A 19,885-nucleotide genomic window follows, 5' to 3' on the forward strand; every position below is an offset into this window, starting at 1 on the left:
CTATCAACAGTCAAGATACCCAGCTATTTTTAACATATCCATGACAGACATGTAAGCAGTCCTCAGACCAAAAAACTGAGTGAAGGCAAGTACCCAGAAAGAAAAACAAAGTGATTTTAGGCTGCTTTCCACACCTTCACAGCACAGACTAAACCACATGAACTTGAGCTTTTACTTTCACATTTCCCAGGGACACAGCAGACAAAGCCGAGGGCCCACTTAAGGTAGGGAATCTAATACAAGTTTCACATCCCATCCCCACAATGCTCAGTGCCAAGGGGCTGTATCTCAAGGTATGGATAAATGAGATAGAATCCCTGAAAAAGAATGACAGGAAAACCAACCGTCTCAAATATAAGCAACAAGAAGGAAGGAGAAGAACACTGCCACTGAAAATTAACCTTAATGAAAGTCTGTAACTCAAATTCATTCTATGTGGTTTAAAAAAAAAAAAATCATGTAACAAAGAATTTTACTTAATTTGATTCCACACTGGTGATGGCCTTTGGCACTTGGCAGAAGCAATGTTAATCTTTTTTCTGGAGAAGCCCACTTTCATAGCAGGCCTCAAAAAAGTCATACACATGGAATTATAGGGAAAATGAAAAGACAGCAATGAAATATTGTTAAATGCATGTGGTACCATGAATGAGAGGGACCAAAGAGAGCAAAGAGCTGATACAGAACTGCACGGACTTCAGATACTAGAATGATCAGACACGGATGACAGATAAGCTGTCTACTATGTTTCATGAACTAAAATTGTAAAATGTACAGGGAGAATGAGGAAGGAGGGAGGGAAATCAAAACTGTAAAAGCACAAAAAGAACACCCACAGAAATGAAAAATATAAACCTGAAAACAAAAAAAGGCAAGTGGTGAAGTTCTGCTCTGGTAAAGCAAAGTAGCTTATATCATACTCATCCGGAAGACAGTGATTATAAACTCTGAACAAGATATGAAAAATAACTATTTGATGGTACAAGAGAATACCCAAAAGCAGGAAGAAACTGCACAGGATTCAATCCTTCAGGAAATCACACCAGGGCACCTGAGTGGCTCAATTTGTTAAGTGTCTGACTCTTGATTTCAACTCAGGTCATGATCTCAGGGTCATGAGATTGAGCCCGGCGTGGGGCTCCACTGCTGAAAATTCTCTCCCCCCATCTCCCCTGTCCCACTGCTTGTGCAAGATTGCACGCGTGCACTCTCAGAAAGAAGGAAAGAAAAAGAAAAAGAGAAAGCTACACCAATACCTTTATACAGCAATTCTCCTGAAAACACTGTCCAGTCCCATGTGTGGGGCAAGATAATTGAAACTCAAGCAAAAAGCTGCAGTCTTCCTGGCTTAGGTATCGAAAGATGAAGTTCAGAGCTACCAGAAATGCTAAAAAACATTTCTATTTCTTAGAAATAAAAAAGGGAAATCTCAAAAAAGGAAGGTACCACAAAGGGGACCCCCAAAGTCTGTATAAATTTCTCTTAACCCTTGGCTGATCCCTCAACTGTGTATGCTCTAGGAAAATGCCAAGGACTGTGAAAAGCACCCAGAAGTCTGAAAGAATGGAGGGGAAATTTCAGCTGCTGCTTACCACCAGAAGAAAGAGTATTTAGAGTCTGAAGTTATAAGGACTTGGTAAATACCTCAGATTTTCCAAAAAATCCCAGAACCAGAAGGGGCACACTTTAATGGAGAATTCATTCTAATCTAGGGGTAAAAGTGATACAGATCTGTCCCAACAAAGTATAAAACCAACTCTCCATAAGTTTAAGGTGATCAATGAATAATTTAACTGTTACAAGAAAATTTAACCATTCGCAGAGGAGTAAGTAGAATCCAGGGTCTCTGTCATTTACCACATCCAATATTTAGTAAACTACAGTCATGCTCCCCCAAAACAAGAAACATAAGTAATAATCAAGAACAAAAGAATCAAGAGAATTCCACACCATTCCAAAATAATACAGATATTGTCATTAAAAAACAATGAAGGCACCTGGGTGGCTCAGTTGGTTAAGCAACTGCCTTTGGCTCAGGTCACGATCTCGGAGTCCGAGGATCAAGGCCCGCATCAGCCTCCCAGCTCGGCGCTTCTCCCTCTGACCTCCCCTCTCATGCTCTCTCTCACTCCCTCTCTCTCTCTCAAATAAATAAAAATAAAATCTTAAAAAAAAAAAAAAGATAATGATTTTATAGCAGCTATTATAAATATGCTTAAAGCCTAAAAGAAAACTAGCTGTAAGAATGACCGAATCAGGAATGTCAGAACATAAATTAAAACTACAAAAAAGAACCAAATGGAGAGTCTAGAACTAAAAAGTAAAATATATAAACTAAAACTCTGGATAGGGCTTACCAGCAGACTGGAAATAGCAGAAGAAATAGTCAGTGGACCTAAAGACAGATCAATAACTATCTAATCTGAAGAAATAAGAGGAAAAAAAATTGGAAAAAAAATCAAACATAGGTGCAACTGGAGTCTCAGAAGAAAAAGAATACAGCAGAAAGAAACAGAAGGCGCATATGCTGAAACTGATGGAAAAATAACTTACAGATTCATATAGCTTAGCAAACTCCAATCAGAATAATTTTAAAACTACACCTACAGGGCACCTGGGTGGCTCAGCTGGTTAAGCAACTGCCTTCCACTCAGGTCATGATCCTGGAGTCCCGGGATTGAGCCAGCAGGAAGCCTGCTTCTCCCTCTCCCACTCCCCTCTCATGCACGCTCTCTTTCTCTCTCTCTCTCTCTCTCACAAGTAAATAAGTAAAATCTTAAAAAAAAAAAAAAAAGACACCTACACACATCATAGTCAAATTGCTAAAACCAAAGATAAAGAGAAAAAAATCTTGATAACATCCAGAGGAAAAAGAATGAATAAGAAGGAACAATTATTCATATTATAGCTGAGTTCTCAGCAGACACAATGGAGGCCATAAAATTAAAGAGCTTCTTTAAAGTCATCTAAAAGGGGAAAAAAACACCCTGTCAATCCTGTCAAAATTCTATATCCAGAACAACTATCCTTCAAAGAAATGAGCATGAAAAAAAAGACATTTTCAGGTACATAAAAGATGAGTGAATTTGTTATCAGCATACCTGTCCTACAGCATATACTACAGGAAGTTCTTTAGACGAAAGGGATATCAGATAAAAACTCAGACTAAGGAGATGTCAGAATCTCAAATCTACAAAAATAAGGAACTCTACAAAGGATAAACATGTGGGTAAACAGAGAAGACTTCTTTTAATTTCTTTATAAAAACATGATTCTTTCAAGTAAAAACTGTAACACTACAATGTTTTGGAACATACATCAATGCAAAATATATCATGACCATAGTACAAATGATGTGGAGTAAATAGAATCATATTGTTGCCAACTTGTATTTTATCTGAAGTGGTTCCGTGTCAACTCTAAGTACTCTGTGAAAAGTTAACAATAAATATTGTAATCTCTAGAGCAACACTAAAAAGTATAGCAAAAAAGCCCTTAGCAAAATTAAAACAGAATACTGAAAATATTCCATTAATGTAAAATAAAGCATAAAAGCAGGGCAAATGATGTAATGAGCACTAGATGTTATGTAAGTCTGATGAATCACTGAACTCTACCTCTGAAATGAATAGTACACCATAGGTTAATTAATTGAATTTAAAGAAAAAAATAAGGTATAAAGAACAGAGGAGCAAAAAAACTAGATGAAACAAACAGAAAACAATTAACAAAACAATGAACCCAAACCTTGCTATGTCAATAAATACTGGAATTGTATATGAAGTATCCAATTAAAAGGCAAAGGCTGTCAGAATGGACGAAAAAGACTGAGCTATACGCTGTCTGCAAATAGGCATAAAGATAGATATAATGAGGATAAGAAAGGTGGTATGATTATCAATATCAGACAAAGTAAAAAATCAAGTCAAGTAATATTACTAAGGATAAACAGGGATACTTTATAATGATAAAAATGTCAATTCATTGGGAAGAGAAAACAGAAATGTTCATGCTCCTAATAATATAGCTTCAAAACATATAAAACAAACATGAAAAGAATTTTTTAAAAATCCACAATAGATGATGATTTTAACACCTTCTTTTAGTAATCACTAAAAGTGACCCAAAAACTCAATAAAGATATAGAACATCTGAACTATCATGACCTCACAGTTATACTCAACAACTGCAAAATATACAATCTTGTGAAGTGCCCTTGAAATGATCATCATGATAAACCATTATGCTGGGCTATAAGACAAGTCCCAGTTGCAAAAAAGACTGGAATCTTAAGGAGTCTATCTTCTGTGGAAAAGCCCCAAATATTTAAAAATTAATGAAGAATACAGTATCATCAAAATTTGTAGGCTGTGGCTAAAGCAATGCTTAGAAGGAATTTTACTGCATTAACATTTTAAAAAGAACAAAGGTTTAGGGGCGCCTGGGTGGCTCAGTGGGTTAAGCCTCTGCCTTTCAGCTCAGGTCATGACTTCAGGGTCCTGGGATCATGCCCCATATCGGGCTCTCTGCTCAGCAGGGAGCCTGCTTCCTCCTCTCTCTCTGCCTGTCTCTTTGCCTACTTGTGACCTCTGTCAAATAAATAAATGAAATCTTTAAAAAAAAAAAAAAAAGAACAAAGGTTTAAAAATTTATCTAAGTCTCCACTGTAAGAAGTCAGAAAAAGGAGGGGGGCCTGGGTGGCTCAGTGGGTTAAAGCCTCTGCCTTTGGCTCAGGTCATGGTTTCAGGGTCCTGGGATCGAGCCCCGCATTGGGCTCTCTGCTCAGTGGGGAGCCTGCTTCCCCCTCTCTCTCTGACTGCCTCTGCCTATTTGTGATCTCTGCCTGTCAAATAAATAAATAAAATCTTAAAAAAAAAAAAAGTTAGAAAAAGAGCATTCAGGAGGAGGAAGGAAATAAAAATAAAATCTAAATGAATGGAAATATATACCATGTTCAGCATCAGAAGACTCAGTATTGTTAAAATGTCAGTTCTCTCCAAACTGATCTATAGATTCCACACAATGCCAACTACAATCAGCAGGCTTTTTTTTAGTATAGAAACTGACAGGATGATCCTAAAAATGTATATGGCTATTTGGGAATAGCCAAATTATCTTAAAAGAGAAACACGAAGGACTTCAACTTTTTGACATCAATACAAAACTAAGTATTTATGGACGTATTCTAAAATGAATAAGCAAATTACAGATATATATAATATCATCAATGATGCCAACAATACAAATGAGACATTATGTACTCCCTGATTAAAGTATCTATACCATTTATGAAGCAGACTTAACCAAAAAATTGAACCTGAATGTGATCTATCTCCTAGATGACTACCAACTTACAGGAAATACAGAACAAAGAATATGTTAAATAATACCATGGTGTGTGCAACTAACAAGGATCACTCTCTGAAGAAACCAGTTTTTTCCTACTAAATGTACAAAAAAAAGAGAGAGAGAAAGAGAGAAATGGAGAAGAAACTGATAAAGAGAGACTTGGGAGGCACATCTACTAGCTGCAATGTGTGGTCTTTATAAGCATCTTCATTCAAATATACTGTAAAATAAGTAACGAGACAATGAGGGCAATTTAAATATATTTGATGATGTAAAGGAATTAAACTTTTCCTGTCTGTGATAATGTATTATAGTTACACATCGGAAAAGAATGATCATCTTTTAGACATATATATTGAAATAATTAGAGATAAGCTCAAAATAATCTAGGGTAGAGTAGGAAAGTGTGCAGAGATAAACAGGGCTGGCCATGAGTTGATAATTTTTGAAGGTGAGTGACAAGGGGACAAATTTTTGTAAAGAGCATAGAGCAGGTTTTAAAAGTTCAAAAGCAGAAAGTTAAAAAAAAAAAGCTATAATAAAGAGCATCCCTGAAACTGACCAGCTTGTGGCTACTTGGTTAGAAAGCAAAGTGGAACATCTTGGGAAGTGATCATGTCTTGTGCCCAAACTGGCTCTAGACCCAGGACCAAAGCAAGGCTTGGACAAGTGGGGCCAAGTTCCTATAGGCTGTGTAGTTCTTTGTTCAATGGGCAGCTAGGGGGCTGGAGAGATGAATGAGGAAGACGTCTGGGGTCACAGAACAGGGGCCTGTGGTAATAAGTAGATGAGGGAACCACTTCGGGAAGTGACTGAGGCTTGTCTGGCTTTGTTTACAGTCTGTCTCTCCTTGCTAAAGAGGGCAGGGGACTACATCTGTCTTATTTATTCACTGCTATATATCCAGTGCTTGGCACAAAGTAGGCTCTAAATAAATATGTTGAGTGAATGAACTCTAGTAAGGCTCAATAAAATACATGCTACAAAAGCCTCGTAAGCAAACTGCTCCTAAGTTATTCATGCTTCTCTGAATTAAAATAATTTATTTTAACCAACGAATGATAGTATTACTTTGTATTTTCCTTGTTTTCTGTTCCAAGTTTTCATACACAGCATCTAAATTTAAAATTCACAAAACCATACTACAATGTAATCAGGCCACATACATTCAGCCTAGAAGAGCCAAGGATTCCTGCCTTTTGGTCATTATTTCCTCTTCTGTATCACAACTAGTCAAGTGCTAAAGATAAAATATGTTTTCCAAGAAGCAACTGTACCTCACAACACTGCACTAAATTTCTAATTTACCCTGAAGATGTAAGTTTTCCAACTCTGGGTAAATTGCATCATAATTCAACATTAAAAACTAACCTAAGACCAAAACAAAGTATGGAACAGTAACTAGCAGGATTGTATGGTTAAGGAACAAAAGTGACCTTGTGCTTCAAAGAAGGAACCAGATGTATAACATTCAGACATTCCTCTGCTGAACTGTTAGCACAAACTGGTTGGACTGGCATAAATCCTGATTTTTTCCAGAGCTCAAACAAGTTACGCCCCATGAATCTAATCTTAAACCAGAACAAACTGGACAGAGAAAATAACTGCCATAAACAGAAGGCAATCAATCTAAAAGGCCATGAATATATTTCAAAATGTAATTTTGCTTAGGAAATACAGTTTAGGTGTGATTTCTTTCTTTCTTCTTTTTTTTTAATATTTTTTTTCTTCTTTTTTTAATTTTTAATTTTTTATAAACATATATTTTTATCCCCAGGGTACAGGTCTGTGAATTGCCAGGTTTACACACTTCACAGCACTCACCAAAGCACATACCCTCCCCAATGTCCATAACCCCACCCCCCTTCTCCCAACCCCTCTCCCCCCAGCAACCCTCAGTTTGTTTTGTGAGATTAAGAGTCACTTATGGTTTGTCTCCCTCCCAATCCCATCTTGTTTCATTTATTCTTCTCCTACCCACTTAAGCCCCCATGTTGCATCACCACTTCCTCATAGGGTGTGATTTATTTCAAGAGGTATTTTCAAAAAAATAATACTAACGCCAAACAGTGAAGTTTTGTTTGAATTTCAAATCTATGACAAAGGGACAGAATTCCATCCCTTTGTGGAAAGAAGTCTTTGGGATTTGAATTCAATTTAATCCACCCATGTTCCAGGCGGACTTTTTGCTAAATAGGATATATGATCAGGTTTCAAGAAAAAGAAACAAAAGAAAAAAAACCAACTTCATAAAGTCTATACTACACAGCACATTTCCCCATATGACGGCCTCCAGAAACATTTAATGTTGGTACACTGTGTGCTATCCTTATTAATACACTGATGACAGTACTAATCCACTGTAAACAGAGAAGTTACCAGCATGTGTGGGACAAAGGAAAAAAATCTAGACAGTGTCCAGATACGTCTCAACTGAGTCACTAAGACTCAGAGGTATAATTTCTAGCCATGTCCAGTTATTCATTTTACACCTGAAAATGAAAATAAGAAGCATGGGACTAACTGGAAAGGTTTCTTGTTTGTCTTAAAGAAAGTATTACACAAATTAAGCAAATTTCAAAGACAGTGGAGGACCAGAAAGTCACAAAATGTTTCTGCCCCATCTTCTTAATCTCCAGTCATTCTTCTATGTGGTAATTTTCCATTTTTAAGACCCTACCACCAACCTTGCTTATCAGGCAGAAGAGAGCTTCAAAGAAATCAAAACAAAGGCCTTTTCGATCACAGGATCACTCCTTGGCTCCTGGACTGAAAAAGAGCTCCCTTCTTGGGATTTCTACAAGAGATTCAGTGGAACAGACTGAAGCTCAATCACCCTTATTAAAATGCAAAATTCTTGGGGTGCCTGGGTAGCTAGCTCAGTGGGTTAAAGCCTCCTCAGGTCATGGTCTCAGGGTCCTGGGATCAAGCCCCGTGTGCTTCCCCCTTTATGCCTGCCTCTCTGCCTACTTTTGATCTCTCTCTCTCTCTCTGTTAAATAAATAAATAAAATATTTTTTAAAAATGTGAAATTCTTGATGATGTATGTACTTCTCCTTTACTCTGTAAAGCTAAACACAGCTAGCAGAATTCTCTCCATATGCTACCTGTCTGATTTCCACTCTGGAAGCTGAGCTGTATCACCTGAAAAAGTTACCCTTCTAACTAGAAAAAACAGAGTAAACAAGCCAACTACAGAAAGTCTTATCATCTAAGCCCTAGTGTTGAGGCAGTCAAACACCACCATCATCATTTAGCAAAATTTCTACAATGCCTTATGATTCAGCTTTAAACACTTCAAGCTACCTAAAATTCACGGTGATAAATTTTTGACAGAGGCAGATTTTGATCTATGCCAACAACTAGAATTTTGTCCCCACAAACCTCTTTGAAAAATCTTAGTGCAAAAGCTCTAGGATATAAGAAATTCAGATTCACAGTCACAAAGCGCCATGGCCTTTCATCACATGATTAAAACTGCTGTTTCCTAGGTCATGTGGGCACTAAACAAAAGCTTGGCCAACACCAACCCTTTCCATATAAAGAGGTCTTGGGAAGCTACACAGCTCTCTTCAAGAAAAGAGAACCACTGGTTCTAAACTCTAAAAGGAAATTCATAAAAGGATGAAATTTTATGGTATGCAAAATCTCAACTAAAAAAAAAAGAAAGAAAGAAAGAAAAGAAACCTTAAGACCTTTGAGTACTTTTTTTTTTTTTTAAGATTTTATTTATTTATTTGACAGAGATCACAAGTAGGCCGAGAGACAGGCAGAGAGAGAGGGAGGAAGCAGGCTCCCTGCCAAGCAGAGCGCCCGATGCAGGGCTCTATCCCAGGACCCTGGGATCATGACCTGAGCCAAAGGCAGAGGCTTTAACCCACTGAGCCACCCAGGCCCCCAAAACCTTTGAGAACTTTGAAGTGGCCATTCTATCCACAAACAGATTAATACTCAGTTTATTTCTGGGGCTTGACTTGTTCCATTCTTCAGGAAAGGGGAGAATGTAGATAAGAACTGGAAACCTTTATAATAGTTCAAGTCCACTTCTGCCATTTTTAACAATCAAAAGGATTAAGAATGGTTTTCCAAAAACATATGTTGATGAATTAACTTATATATCTTAAAATCGTTTTCAACCAACAGTCTGCACGAACTGTATCATCTATTTAAATGTGTGAATTATCATATACTGATATAGCATATGATTGTTAAAAAATTGTCTTTGCTTACTGCAATTCTAGCTCACCTTCTATTCATCCAAAAACCAAAAGTCATAATAAAGAATGGCTTTACTGGCTTCATAGTGATATTTAAATGAAATGAGTATGCCTAAATTCTTCACAATAGTAAAATATAAAAGTAGTACAAGGGGAATTTCCAGCTAATTATAAGGTTTAAATTTGTGCCAAATAATTTACACATGTATTGCCAGAATAAGAGAGCATCTGTACAGTTTTTATGTAAATGTACTGAACAGAAAGAAAGTGTGCTCTTTTCCATCTTAGGATACTATTTCTAGATGTTACATAAAGGACAAGCTCCCATGATACAAAACTGTAAAGTTTCACAACAGTCATGTTCCATGAATTTATTTTTCAATCACACACATTATAAATACCAAGAGTAATTTCCTATCATCTTGGGGAAAAAACGACTTACAAGAGAAACATACTTACAAGAGATAGCAGCAAACTGAACAGGTTACCAGCATGGTGATGATAACTCTAAAACAAAACAAAACAAAACAAAACCATCATTAGATAACCAGAAAACCAGGAAGGCACTGTCAGATTGGTTTAAGTCTCCTTCCCAAATTACAAACTGGCAAGGTCTATGCACCAAGAAAAGAGAACTAAATCTGTTCAAACACCAAATAACGACTGCACTCAGTAAAAGTTTAAGCAAGTAATTAAGGTTTGTATTTGAAGGGATCTGTACTGAGGCCTCAGCTTAGATGGCCAATCCAAACCCATCTACAAATGAACACAGAAGGCTGCAGTGACAGTTTTGACATCCAAGAAACTACCTATCTGGTAGTTTTCTCTGCAGTGAAATGACACAATACTTGTAAAAACTTAACTTTCTAGGAGCACCTGGCTCAGTTGGGAAAACATGTGATCTTGATCTTAGGGTCATGATTCAAGCTCCACGTTGGGAAAAGAGATTACTAAAAATAAACAAACTTAAAAAAAAAATGCCAGAACTGCATAGGCTTAAAATGAAAACAAGATGATTCTTAAAAAATATATATATATTTTATAAACAAATAACATATATTGTAAGTAATATATATTATATATTTATATATTATATATTCATGCTTTTATATTGATATGTAAATTTATATTTATATATATTTATATATCTTTTCAATGTTGACCTCTTCCCATCTCTATTCCTGTCTGAAAAATAGTTAAACCTGGATCTCTGATCAGCTGAATTTACATATTTAAAAAACTGAATTCATGGTATCCTGTTCCCATTTCTCTTTCCGAAGGCTCCTCTTCCCAATATCCTACACCCCAGAAGAAGCTGTCATTTCCACCCATCCAACCCACTCCTCAAATCTGTCATCATTTTGTTCATTCCTCCTCTGCATCCTGAATCACAAAACGCTAGCAGATTCAAAACTTTCTTCCTTCCCTTTCATTCTACCACACTCATCACAGAGTCATCTTTCTAAAATATTCTTTCATCACATCACTCTTCAGCTGAACAACTTTCAATGCTCTCCATCCTTCACAGGAGTAATTTCCAAAGAAGGGGTCTCCACACCCCACAGAGTAAGCAAGACTATCTCCTCAAATACAAGTAGCAAATATCAGAATTCCTATTTATATTTATTTTCAATTCATGCTTTAGGAGTTCTGTGTGTGCGCATGTACTTTCTGTGGTCAATACTGGCACATCCACTCATTCATTCAGCAGATTTTCAATGGAGTGTCCAGTATGTACCAGGCTCTGGGGAAAAAGGAGTCAACAAAATGGATGAAAACCCCTGCCCTGGCGAAGTTTACATGATCATGGGGGAAGACAGACAACAAACAAGATGAACATTAAACAACTGTTTACATAGGTATCATTAGTATGCCAGGTGGTCAGTAAGTGCTAATGGAGAAAAACAGAGCAGGAAAGAAGGGTAAGGGTATACAGGGTTTGGAGGCTGTGCTTGCAATTTTATTTTTAAAAGATTTTATTTATTTATTTATTTGACAGAGAGAGAGAGAGAGAGATCATAAGTAGACAGAGCAGCAGGCAAAGGGGGGGGGGGCAGGCTCCCTGCCGAGCAGAGAGCCCTATGTGGGGCTTGACCCCAGGACCCTGAGATCATGACCTGAGCGGAAGGCTAAGGCTTAACCCACTGAGCCACCCAGGTGCCTCAGTGTGCTTGCAATTTTGAAAAGGGCAGTCAGGAAAAGGCCTGCTGAGGACGTGGCAAGAGAGTCCAGACCTGAAGGTGAGGGAGTATTCCAGACGAGGGAAGAACAAATGCAAAGGTGCTATGGTACCAGGAGTTAAAAGAGGACAGAGTCCCCTGTTGCTGAGCAGAGTGAGGGGAGAGAGGTCAGCAAAAGGGAGAATATAGACAAGAACTAGAAACACCATTAAAATAGTTTAACTGTAGTTTGGCCATTTCTGACACTCATGAGGATTAAGGGCAGTGTCTTGGTAGCCTCTAAAGGAAAAGGGAAGCTATTTGGAGGGATCTGAGCACAGGACTGACAAAATCTGATTCAGATTTTATGAGAACCTACCTCTCTGCAGAGCAGAAACAAACTGGGGGAAGAGAGGCGAAGGGAAAAGTTGAGAAACCAGTTTGAGGTGGGGGGAACTGCAATAATCCACCAACCAGGCTGGTAGCAGCAGAAGTAGTGAGAACTGGTCAGATTCTGGATATGCTGTGAAGGCACACGCTTTGAAATACCTAACTTATACATTATGCTTGTAATACATGAATGAGTATGCGCCGGAATTTGTGCTACAAAATGTTGACAGCCACGTAACAAAAATGTTTGATTTCTGAAGAGCTACACAGTCAGGACCAGCTTCTCACTCATCCTCACCACTGTCCACTTTCGGACAGAAACCTTCCACTCCCAAAAGCAGGAGGCCTCAATGTCCCCCCAAACACATCAAGTTTACTCCTCTCCATTCCAAGCTTTTGCTCATTTTCCTTCATTCCTCTGCCTCAACCTGGAATCCCTGTGTCTTCTGTCTTCCGCAAAGACCATCTCAGAGACCTCAAACTGCTGAGGCTCTACTGTGTTTACCGGCTTACTACTTTTCTATCAAAAGCTCCTCATTAAAACATCACCTCCAGCCTGGCTGGCCAAGTCGAAAGAGCGCAGGACTCTTGATCTCCAGGGTCCTGAGTTCAAGACCCATACTAGAGACAGAGATTACTTAAATAAATAAATAAACCTAAACAAAAATAAATAAAATATCCTCTCCAAATATGCCGTTTAGTGGTTGCATGCTGAAGTGTCTGAGATGAAGTGTCATCATAATAAATGCAATTCACTTTCAATTTAGGAAAAATATATGTGTGTGTTTACACACATACACACACATTCAGAGATACAAAGCAAATATGAGTATGTTAACAATTATTGTATCTCAGCGGTGGAATACAACATTACTACTCTTTCTGCCTTTCCGTAGGCTTGAAAAAAATCGGAGCTCACTGAACTCCCTGTGAGCTAGCTCCACCCCTTCTCCACATCTACCTGCTAAAGGAGCCACCGTGAAAAAAGGGAGGGTTTTAGAGCACCTGTTTAGGAAATCATGAAAAACACGAACGGTCTGATTCCAAACACCAACTTCTTTTTATTTGACCCATTTTATGTTGCAGAAAAAAATGAGAGCAAGGAGTTTGCTTTAAGTTAGAGATTTTTCTGCATTCTGCTGTGAGTGTGATGTGGGAGTAGAAGGCTAGCTGAGGACAAAGCTTGGGCTGACACCCAGCAGCCTTCCCGCTCCACCCCCCCAGTGGGTGGGGTTTGTGTGACGTTCTTCCAGGAAGCTCCCCAAGATCTTCAAAGTAATGCCTTGCTGGGGTGGGGGTTGGGGGGGGGAAGAACCACCTTAACTAGACAATGGCAAGGCACCAGGTACCTCCCGGTCATCTTTAGCATATGAAAGTTCTTTTGAAATCACCCTTATCCTTATCTCCCCTGATTTTCTAGTATATAATCTGCCACCCCTCATAACCTTCAGGCAGCAGTTTTTCCAGCCCAGTCTGGTCCCCGCGCTCTCCTTTTTACACAGATGATGTCTCAACTATTCTTTCTTGGCCATCCGTTCCAGACCCCACCGAATCTCACCTATATTCCAAAACCACATCACGTGGGTCTTTCAGGGAAAAGGATTTAATATCAAAGTCTCTCTTCTTCCCTTGCCACATAGTACTTTTACCTCCTTAGTAAAGATGTTTTTAATCTTTCAAATCACAAATGCTCTGATTAAAAATTCACCTACCCTTGAAGCTCCTTCGTGTATTAAAAAATCATCACGTAGGCTTTCAGGAGTTAAAGGGGAACTACTACTAATTCAAGACTACTATTTCCTTCCATCTTACAATGAGGAAATGGGAACACTGAAAAGTTAACTGTCCAAGGTCATAAGGATCATCCAGCTAGGAGCAGTGTTTCTCAAAGTGTAATACAGTAACTCCTAGTGGACACTTTGTGTTTTCAGAACTGCTCAATCCTGCCAAGAGCAGGAAATATAAGGATTGGGGTGGAGGCTGTGAATTAGACTCAGATAAGGTATCAGTAGCAGGTCAAACCTGAACCATGACACTAGAGCTGGAAACTGAGTAGTCCATGTACTATTGGAGACATTTCATTACCCTGGATAACAGCAGTGGCACCAAGCCCCAACAGGGCTGGGAATGATGGGTCCCAAATGGGGGTCTTTTAAGAAAGGAGTGGTCAATGTTACAAGCATATTAATAAACGCTTTTCTGAGTACTTGGACTGGAAAGACACACAGTAGGGTAATGAAATAGTTGAAGACAAAAACACAACAAACTATTTTGTTGTTCTCTAACTCCAGTAAGAGAAACAAGACTAAGAAATTAAATTTGGTTAACACAAATTGTTTTAATAACCCTAAAATTCCAACACTCTGCATCATCTATTATAGTCTGGAGAGATGACCCTCCATAACTGATGTTTTTGGGGGAAGTGAAGGAGGGAGAGGAAACCCAATACAACCAAATGATAGAAATTTGTCTACCATTTTTCTTTTTTAAACACACTGTGATTTACTTTCAAGTTAGATAGGAGTACCAAGTCTACCACAAGTTTATTGCAGACAGCAAAAGGAGTTTGGGTCACAAAATATTAAGGAAGTAACAGCATTTTCTTTCCCTTAATAAAGGCTGTAGAATTATCAATTATCCACTCAACAGGTATTTACTGACTGCCTGCTATGCATGCAAAGCACTGGAAAGCCATCAATTTGTTTCAAAGAATAAAGCAAAAGATGGTGCTTTAGCCAAGCTCTGACTTCAGCCCAAGTTTCATTCCAAATATCTTGGGCTAAGAAAAAAATGACTAAAAGGTAAAAGAGGAACCAGAAAGAGGGTGTTCCAAAGCTCCTTTGAAGACAAGGCTCTATCTCATGCTACCACAAAAAAAAAAAAAAATAAAATAAAAAAAAATTTACTTACAAAATAGAAAAAGCTCTATTTAACAAAAAAGTCCAAGGGAAAAGTCTTAGTCAATCATTCTGAGAAGTTGGTACACTCACACACAAGCGCAGGAGCGCCCTCCAAAAGGTATGACGCAGGGGTTTCTAAACAATACCTCCTGCTCTTTGGTCACTAATCTCGCTTTAGATCAGGCCCTCATTACCTGGGGCCCACTAGAGGCAAGGCCTAGGCTCCACGCTGCTACACAAGCTTGTGTCCTGTGCAACGGCGACAGCATGTGAGGCAAAGAGGGCAATCTGTTTTATTTGATCCTTTAAAGTACAGGCCTCATCTGAGTGGAGGGCAGGGCTAAAGGGGCGAAAGTCGTCCAGGGGCAAACCACAACTTCTCCCGGAGTCGGTATAAACCCATTTCTGATGCACCCTCCCCAGACAGGCCCCGTGACGAGAAAAAAAAATCTCCCGTAACCCCGTCCCAAGGAGGGTTCGTCGGGAGTCACTCTCCTCACCCTCGGATCAGGGAACCCTGAAGCAGCCGCGGTAAGAAGTCGGGGAACTGCAGGAGTTCGGGCCTGACTCTGGAGTCTGGGGCGGCCCCGCAAGGTCTGCGACCGGTGCAGGTCGCCCCCCTCCCCCGCTCGGCCCGGCCGGTCCCCACTGCGCGTTCCTCCCAAGGCGGACCTGGCGTACTTACCCCCGGTTGGGACCCTTAGGGATAAACCAGGGCACGCAGAAGCCGACGAAGCCCCAGAACACGCTCATCACGATGAGAGGCACAGTGAGGCCGTTATACGCCATGGTTGCCGCCGGAGCTACCAGCCCCTGCCCAGCCGCCTCACTTTGGTCCCACCCGGAAGTGTCAACACCAGGCCGCGTGACCAGCGCGCGCAAAGACCCGCCTCCCGCGCCCCACGTGACCCGCGCGCAAGACCCAGCCCCTTCGCCCCTCCAGGAATCCCGTGTACTTTACGTATGGACCATAGTTTCTGAGCAATATGCATGTGTCCTTCGAGTTACCTCCTGATTTTTTTCTTCCTTAAGCAGAATGAATTCCCTGGATTAAATGGGAAGTTGGACCAATAACCTTAAACACCTGTACCAATTCTTCAAACAGAATTCCAAACTGTCACCTGGCCAGTAATATAGGAAACTAGATGGTTATCTTTGTGTTCATACTGCTCCCCCAAAGCAGCCTAAGCAGAAAGTCTACTGTCTTTAAGTTCCAGTGCGAGCGCTGCCTTCTCCAAGACCTAGTTCATTATGTTAGTGTGTCTCTTGTGGCCGTTCACCTTAACCAACCCTCCGCTGGAGGCAAACTCCTTGACGACGGGCACTGTTTAACTGGTCCATGTTCCTCAGAAGTCTATATATAGAATGTGCTCAATAAACACCTGTAACCAAAATGCGTAATTAAGAAAGGGGAAGTCAGCCCCGAACTAAGAGGAAAAAGTCTACTCCTTTCTCTTAGTTTTTTCTTAATTTGTTTTTAATTGTGGTAAAAAAAAATATCATGGCCATCTTAGCCATGAAGTGTAAAGGCCTGTAGCTTTAAGTACATTCACATTGTTGTGTACCCAATCTCCAGAACTTTTTTTTTTTTTAAAGATTTTATTTATTTATTTGACAGATAGAGACCACAAGCAGGCAGAGAGGCAGGCAGAGAGAGAGGAGGAAGCAGGCTCCCTGCCAAGCAGAGAGCCCGATGTGGGGCTTGATCCCAAGACCCCAGGATTATGACCTGAGCTGAAAGCAGAGGCTTTAACCCACTGAGCCACCCAGGTGCCCCCAGAACTTTTTCATACCCATGAAACAACTCCCTATTCTCCCTTCCCCTAGCCCTAACCTCCTGTCAAGTTTGACTACTCTAGACACCGGATATAAGTGGAATCATACAATATTTTTCTTTTTGTGACTGCCTTGATTCACTTAGCATAATATCCTCAGGCTTGATCCATGTTGTAGCATGTGTCAGCATTTCTTTCCTTCTTAATGTTGAATGACATTCTACTGTATGTGTATGCCATATTTTGTTTCTACATTCCCATCTGAAGATGGATATTTGAGTTGCTCCCATTTATAGCTTTAGCTATTATAGATTTTTTCCTATCTCTTAAATAAAGGCAAATATTTACTTTTAAGTAACCCCAATAAGTCTAGTCTTTGCATCACCTTCTTCGCATCTTCTTTAAAAACCAAGTGTTGGGGAGCACAGGGATGTGGTCATTCATACATCAGTTTTGTATAAATCTGTTTCATCCTCTCTGAAATGAGAAAGTTCCCTATCTTGGTATTATAGTTGTGGGCTAGTACTGGCCAACAGCTCCCTCTATCAGTCAATCTATTTTATCACACATTCCAAATAAAAACTGGTGTCCAAGGCCAGGACCTAAGATTCAGTAACCCACCAAATGAAGAAATATTCTCTGCTTTCAAGGCACTTAAAGTCCACTTCAGGAGGGGCGCCTGGGTGGCTCAGTGGGTTAAAGCCTTTGCCTTCGACTCAGGTCATGATCCCAGGGTCCTGGGATCAAGCCCCGAGTTGGGCTCTCTGCTCAGCAGGGAGCCTGCTTGAGGCCTCCTCTCTCTCTGCTTGCCTCTCTGCCTACCTGTGATCTCTGTCAAATAAATAAAATCTTAAAAAAAAAAAAAAAAGTCCACTTCAGGAAATGTCAGTATGCTCAAGGACTCCAGGGGAGTCCCTGGGACTCTCCCAGCAGGTCTGTAAGGGCCTCTCTGTTCTAACTACCAATCTGTGTAAAGCTGTATTTTCTTCCTATGCTTTCCCTGATCTGTGGCAACAGATTGAATGCAGAAGCATTATTATGAATCCATTTGTCTTAACCATAAGAGACTCTTAATTTCACAAAACAAACTGAGGGTTGCCGGGAAAAGGGGGGTAGGGTTATGGACACTGGGGAAGGTATGTGCTATGAAGTGTATAAACCTGGTGATTCACAGACCTGTACCCTTGGGGCTAATAATACATTATATGTTAATAAAAACATAAAAAATTAAGAAAAAAGAATCAATTTATCTTCTATTAAGCCAGACATTAAGGAATTTTGCAAAAATGTAGCAGAATGTCATTCTTCCCACTACATTTTTAAATTTGGACATGGAAAAGAGTTATTTTCCATAAAAAATGTTATTTCTGTTAACTTATATAGGTGTATTTTTTAAAAATGAATCTAAAATAAATGTTAAATTGTTCTAATTTATAATATGGTAAATTATATGATCAATATAACCCATATAAAAGTAAGATTTTGGGTCCATAATAATTTTTAAATGTGTGAACAGGTGTTGAGACCAAAAATACTGATATCAACTCCTAGAGGAAAAACCTCCAGGGCAACCCCAAAAGGATAAAGTAAGTAAGAACTGACTGAAATGATATAGCACACCCCCACCAATCCACTCTTTCCTAAGTCCAGCCCTATAAATAAAAACAGGCATGCAGAGTCACAAAAGCCATGGAGTCCTAAAGCTCCTTTCCAAGCTGACCTGGAAGCCTGGAAGTTACTAGAGAAGCTGAAAGCTCCAGCATGCTTTACAGCTCATTTGTTCAGCACATATGTATAGAACATGCCCTATAGCTGACCACCATTCATTTCTTGAGTGGCTGCTATATGCCACAGAACCATGTGCTTTGATTTACCTCTCATTCAATATTCACACCACCTATTACGATCTTAGTAAATCCATTTTACATATTAGGAAAGAGAGGCTCAGGTTTGTAACTTGCCCAAAGTCTGTTTTAAGTAATAGAACTGGGATCTAAATATAGGTCTTCGGGCACCTGGGTGGCTCAGTTGGTTAAGCATCTGCCTTTCAACTCAGGTCATGATCTCAGGGTCCTGGGATTGAGTCCCACATCAGGCTCCCTGCTCAGCAGGGGGTCTGCTTCTCCCTCTCCTCCTACCCCCTGCTCTTGCGCTTGCACGCATATGGTCTCTCAAATAAAATCTCTTGAAAAAGTAATAAATGTAGGTCTTCATGGCTCCTGTTCTTCCCACTAAGCCATACTGCCAATTTCAGACAGCAAGCCAACCAAAAAACCCTAAATTACACACAACTTAACAAGACAGAGACATCTAATTCAGAAGATGAGACCTCTGAAAGCCTATTCTAGAACTAGCTGCTCTCCTGCTTGGGGTAGGCTACGATGGTTGACTTAGCTATTTCTCAAGGCCAAAGAATATTTTACTTAATATATCTGCATATTTATATTGTAATTATGGTGTTCAAGCCATAACTCAACTTTATATTACAAAGCTGTTTACATTTGGATGACCTGCCTTTCTCACGAAGACTTCTTCATGGATCAGACTTTTAGTAAGCACCCAGTCATACATGAATAGAATATTTCTGGAAGGATACAAAAGGAACTGGAAACAGTGACTGCTTCTGGGCAGAGCTCAGTAACCAAGAATCACAGGAACAAGGAAACCTACTTTTCACTGTGTAACTTTTTACCTTACCATATGTAAGTATTACTTCTTAAAAAAAAAAAAAAAACTAATTTAACAGAACAATGAACAAAAACACAACCCACCAGATGGGAAGTACTCAAAGTCCATAGTATCAGCAGAGTATGGTAGACTCTTGGTTAGCAGGGTTCTGCCCAATTCCAATATATTCAATTACTTGCCTGCCCAACTACACTGAGAGCTCTGTCCCTGCATATCTCATGCCTGAGTGCAGTACAAAAGCAGACATTCAGAAGCAGTTATCTGAAGTGCAAAAGTCTGGAGCTTTCCAAAATAGCACAGAGAACTCACTCAAGTGAGTGGACATCTGCAAACTCAATGAAAAGGTTAGTAGGAAACTGCTTAATTCAAAGTCATTCTGGGAAACATGCTAAAATCCTTGGGCCTGA

At 39.6% G+C, this 19,885-nt stretch overlaps 1 protein-coding gene across 1 annotated transcript in view; it reads right to left on the minus strand.

Moving 5' to 3' along the window:
• Positions 1–15,925, minus strand: part of ATP6V0E1 (ATPase H+ transporting V0 subunit e1) — a 29,938-nt gene extending 14,013 nt beyond the window's left edge. Inside the window, exons 1-2 of the mRNA XM_082726100.1 lie at positions 15,701–15,925; positions 10,026–10,073 (exon numbers count right to left, since the gene is read on the minus strand). Of these exons, the coding sequence (XP_082582226.1) occupies positions 10,026–10,073; positions 15,701–15,804 (152 nt within the window). The 5' untranslated portion in view covers positions 15,805–15,925. The remainder of the gene's footprint in view (positions 1–10,025; positions 10,074–15,700) is intronic.
• Positions 15,926–19,885: the final 3,960 nt, after the last annotated feature.

The sequence above is a fragment of the Mustela nivalis genome (genome assembly GCF_964662115.1).
Source record: "Mustela nivalis genome assembly, chromosome: 3".
Classification (NCBI taxonomy): domain Eukaryota; kingdom Metazoa; phylum Chordata; class Mammalia; order Carnivora; family Mustelidae; genus Mustela; species Mustela nivalis.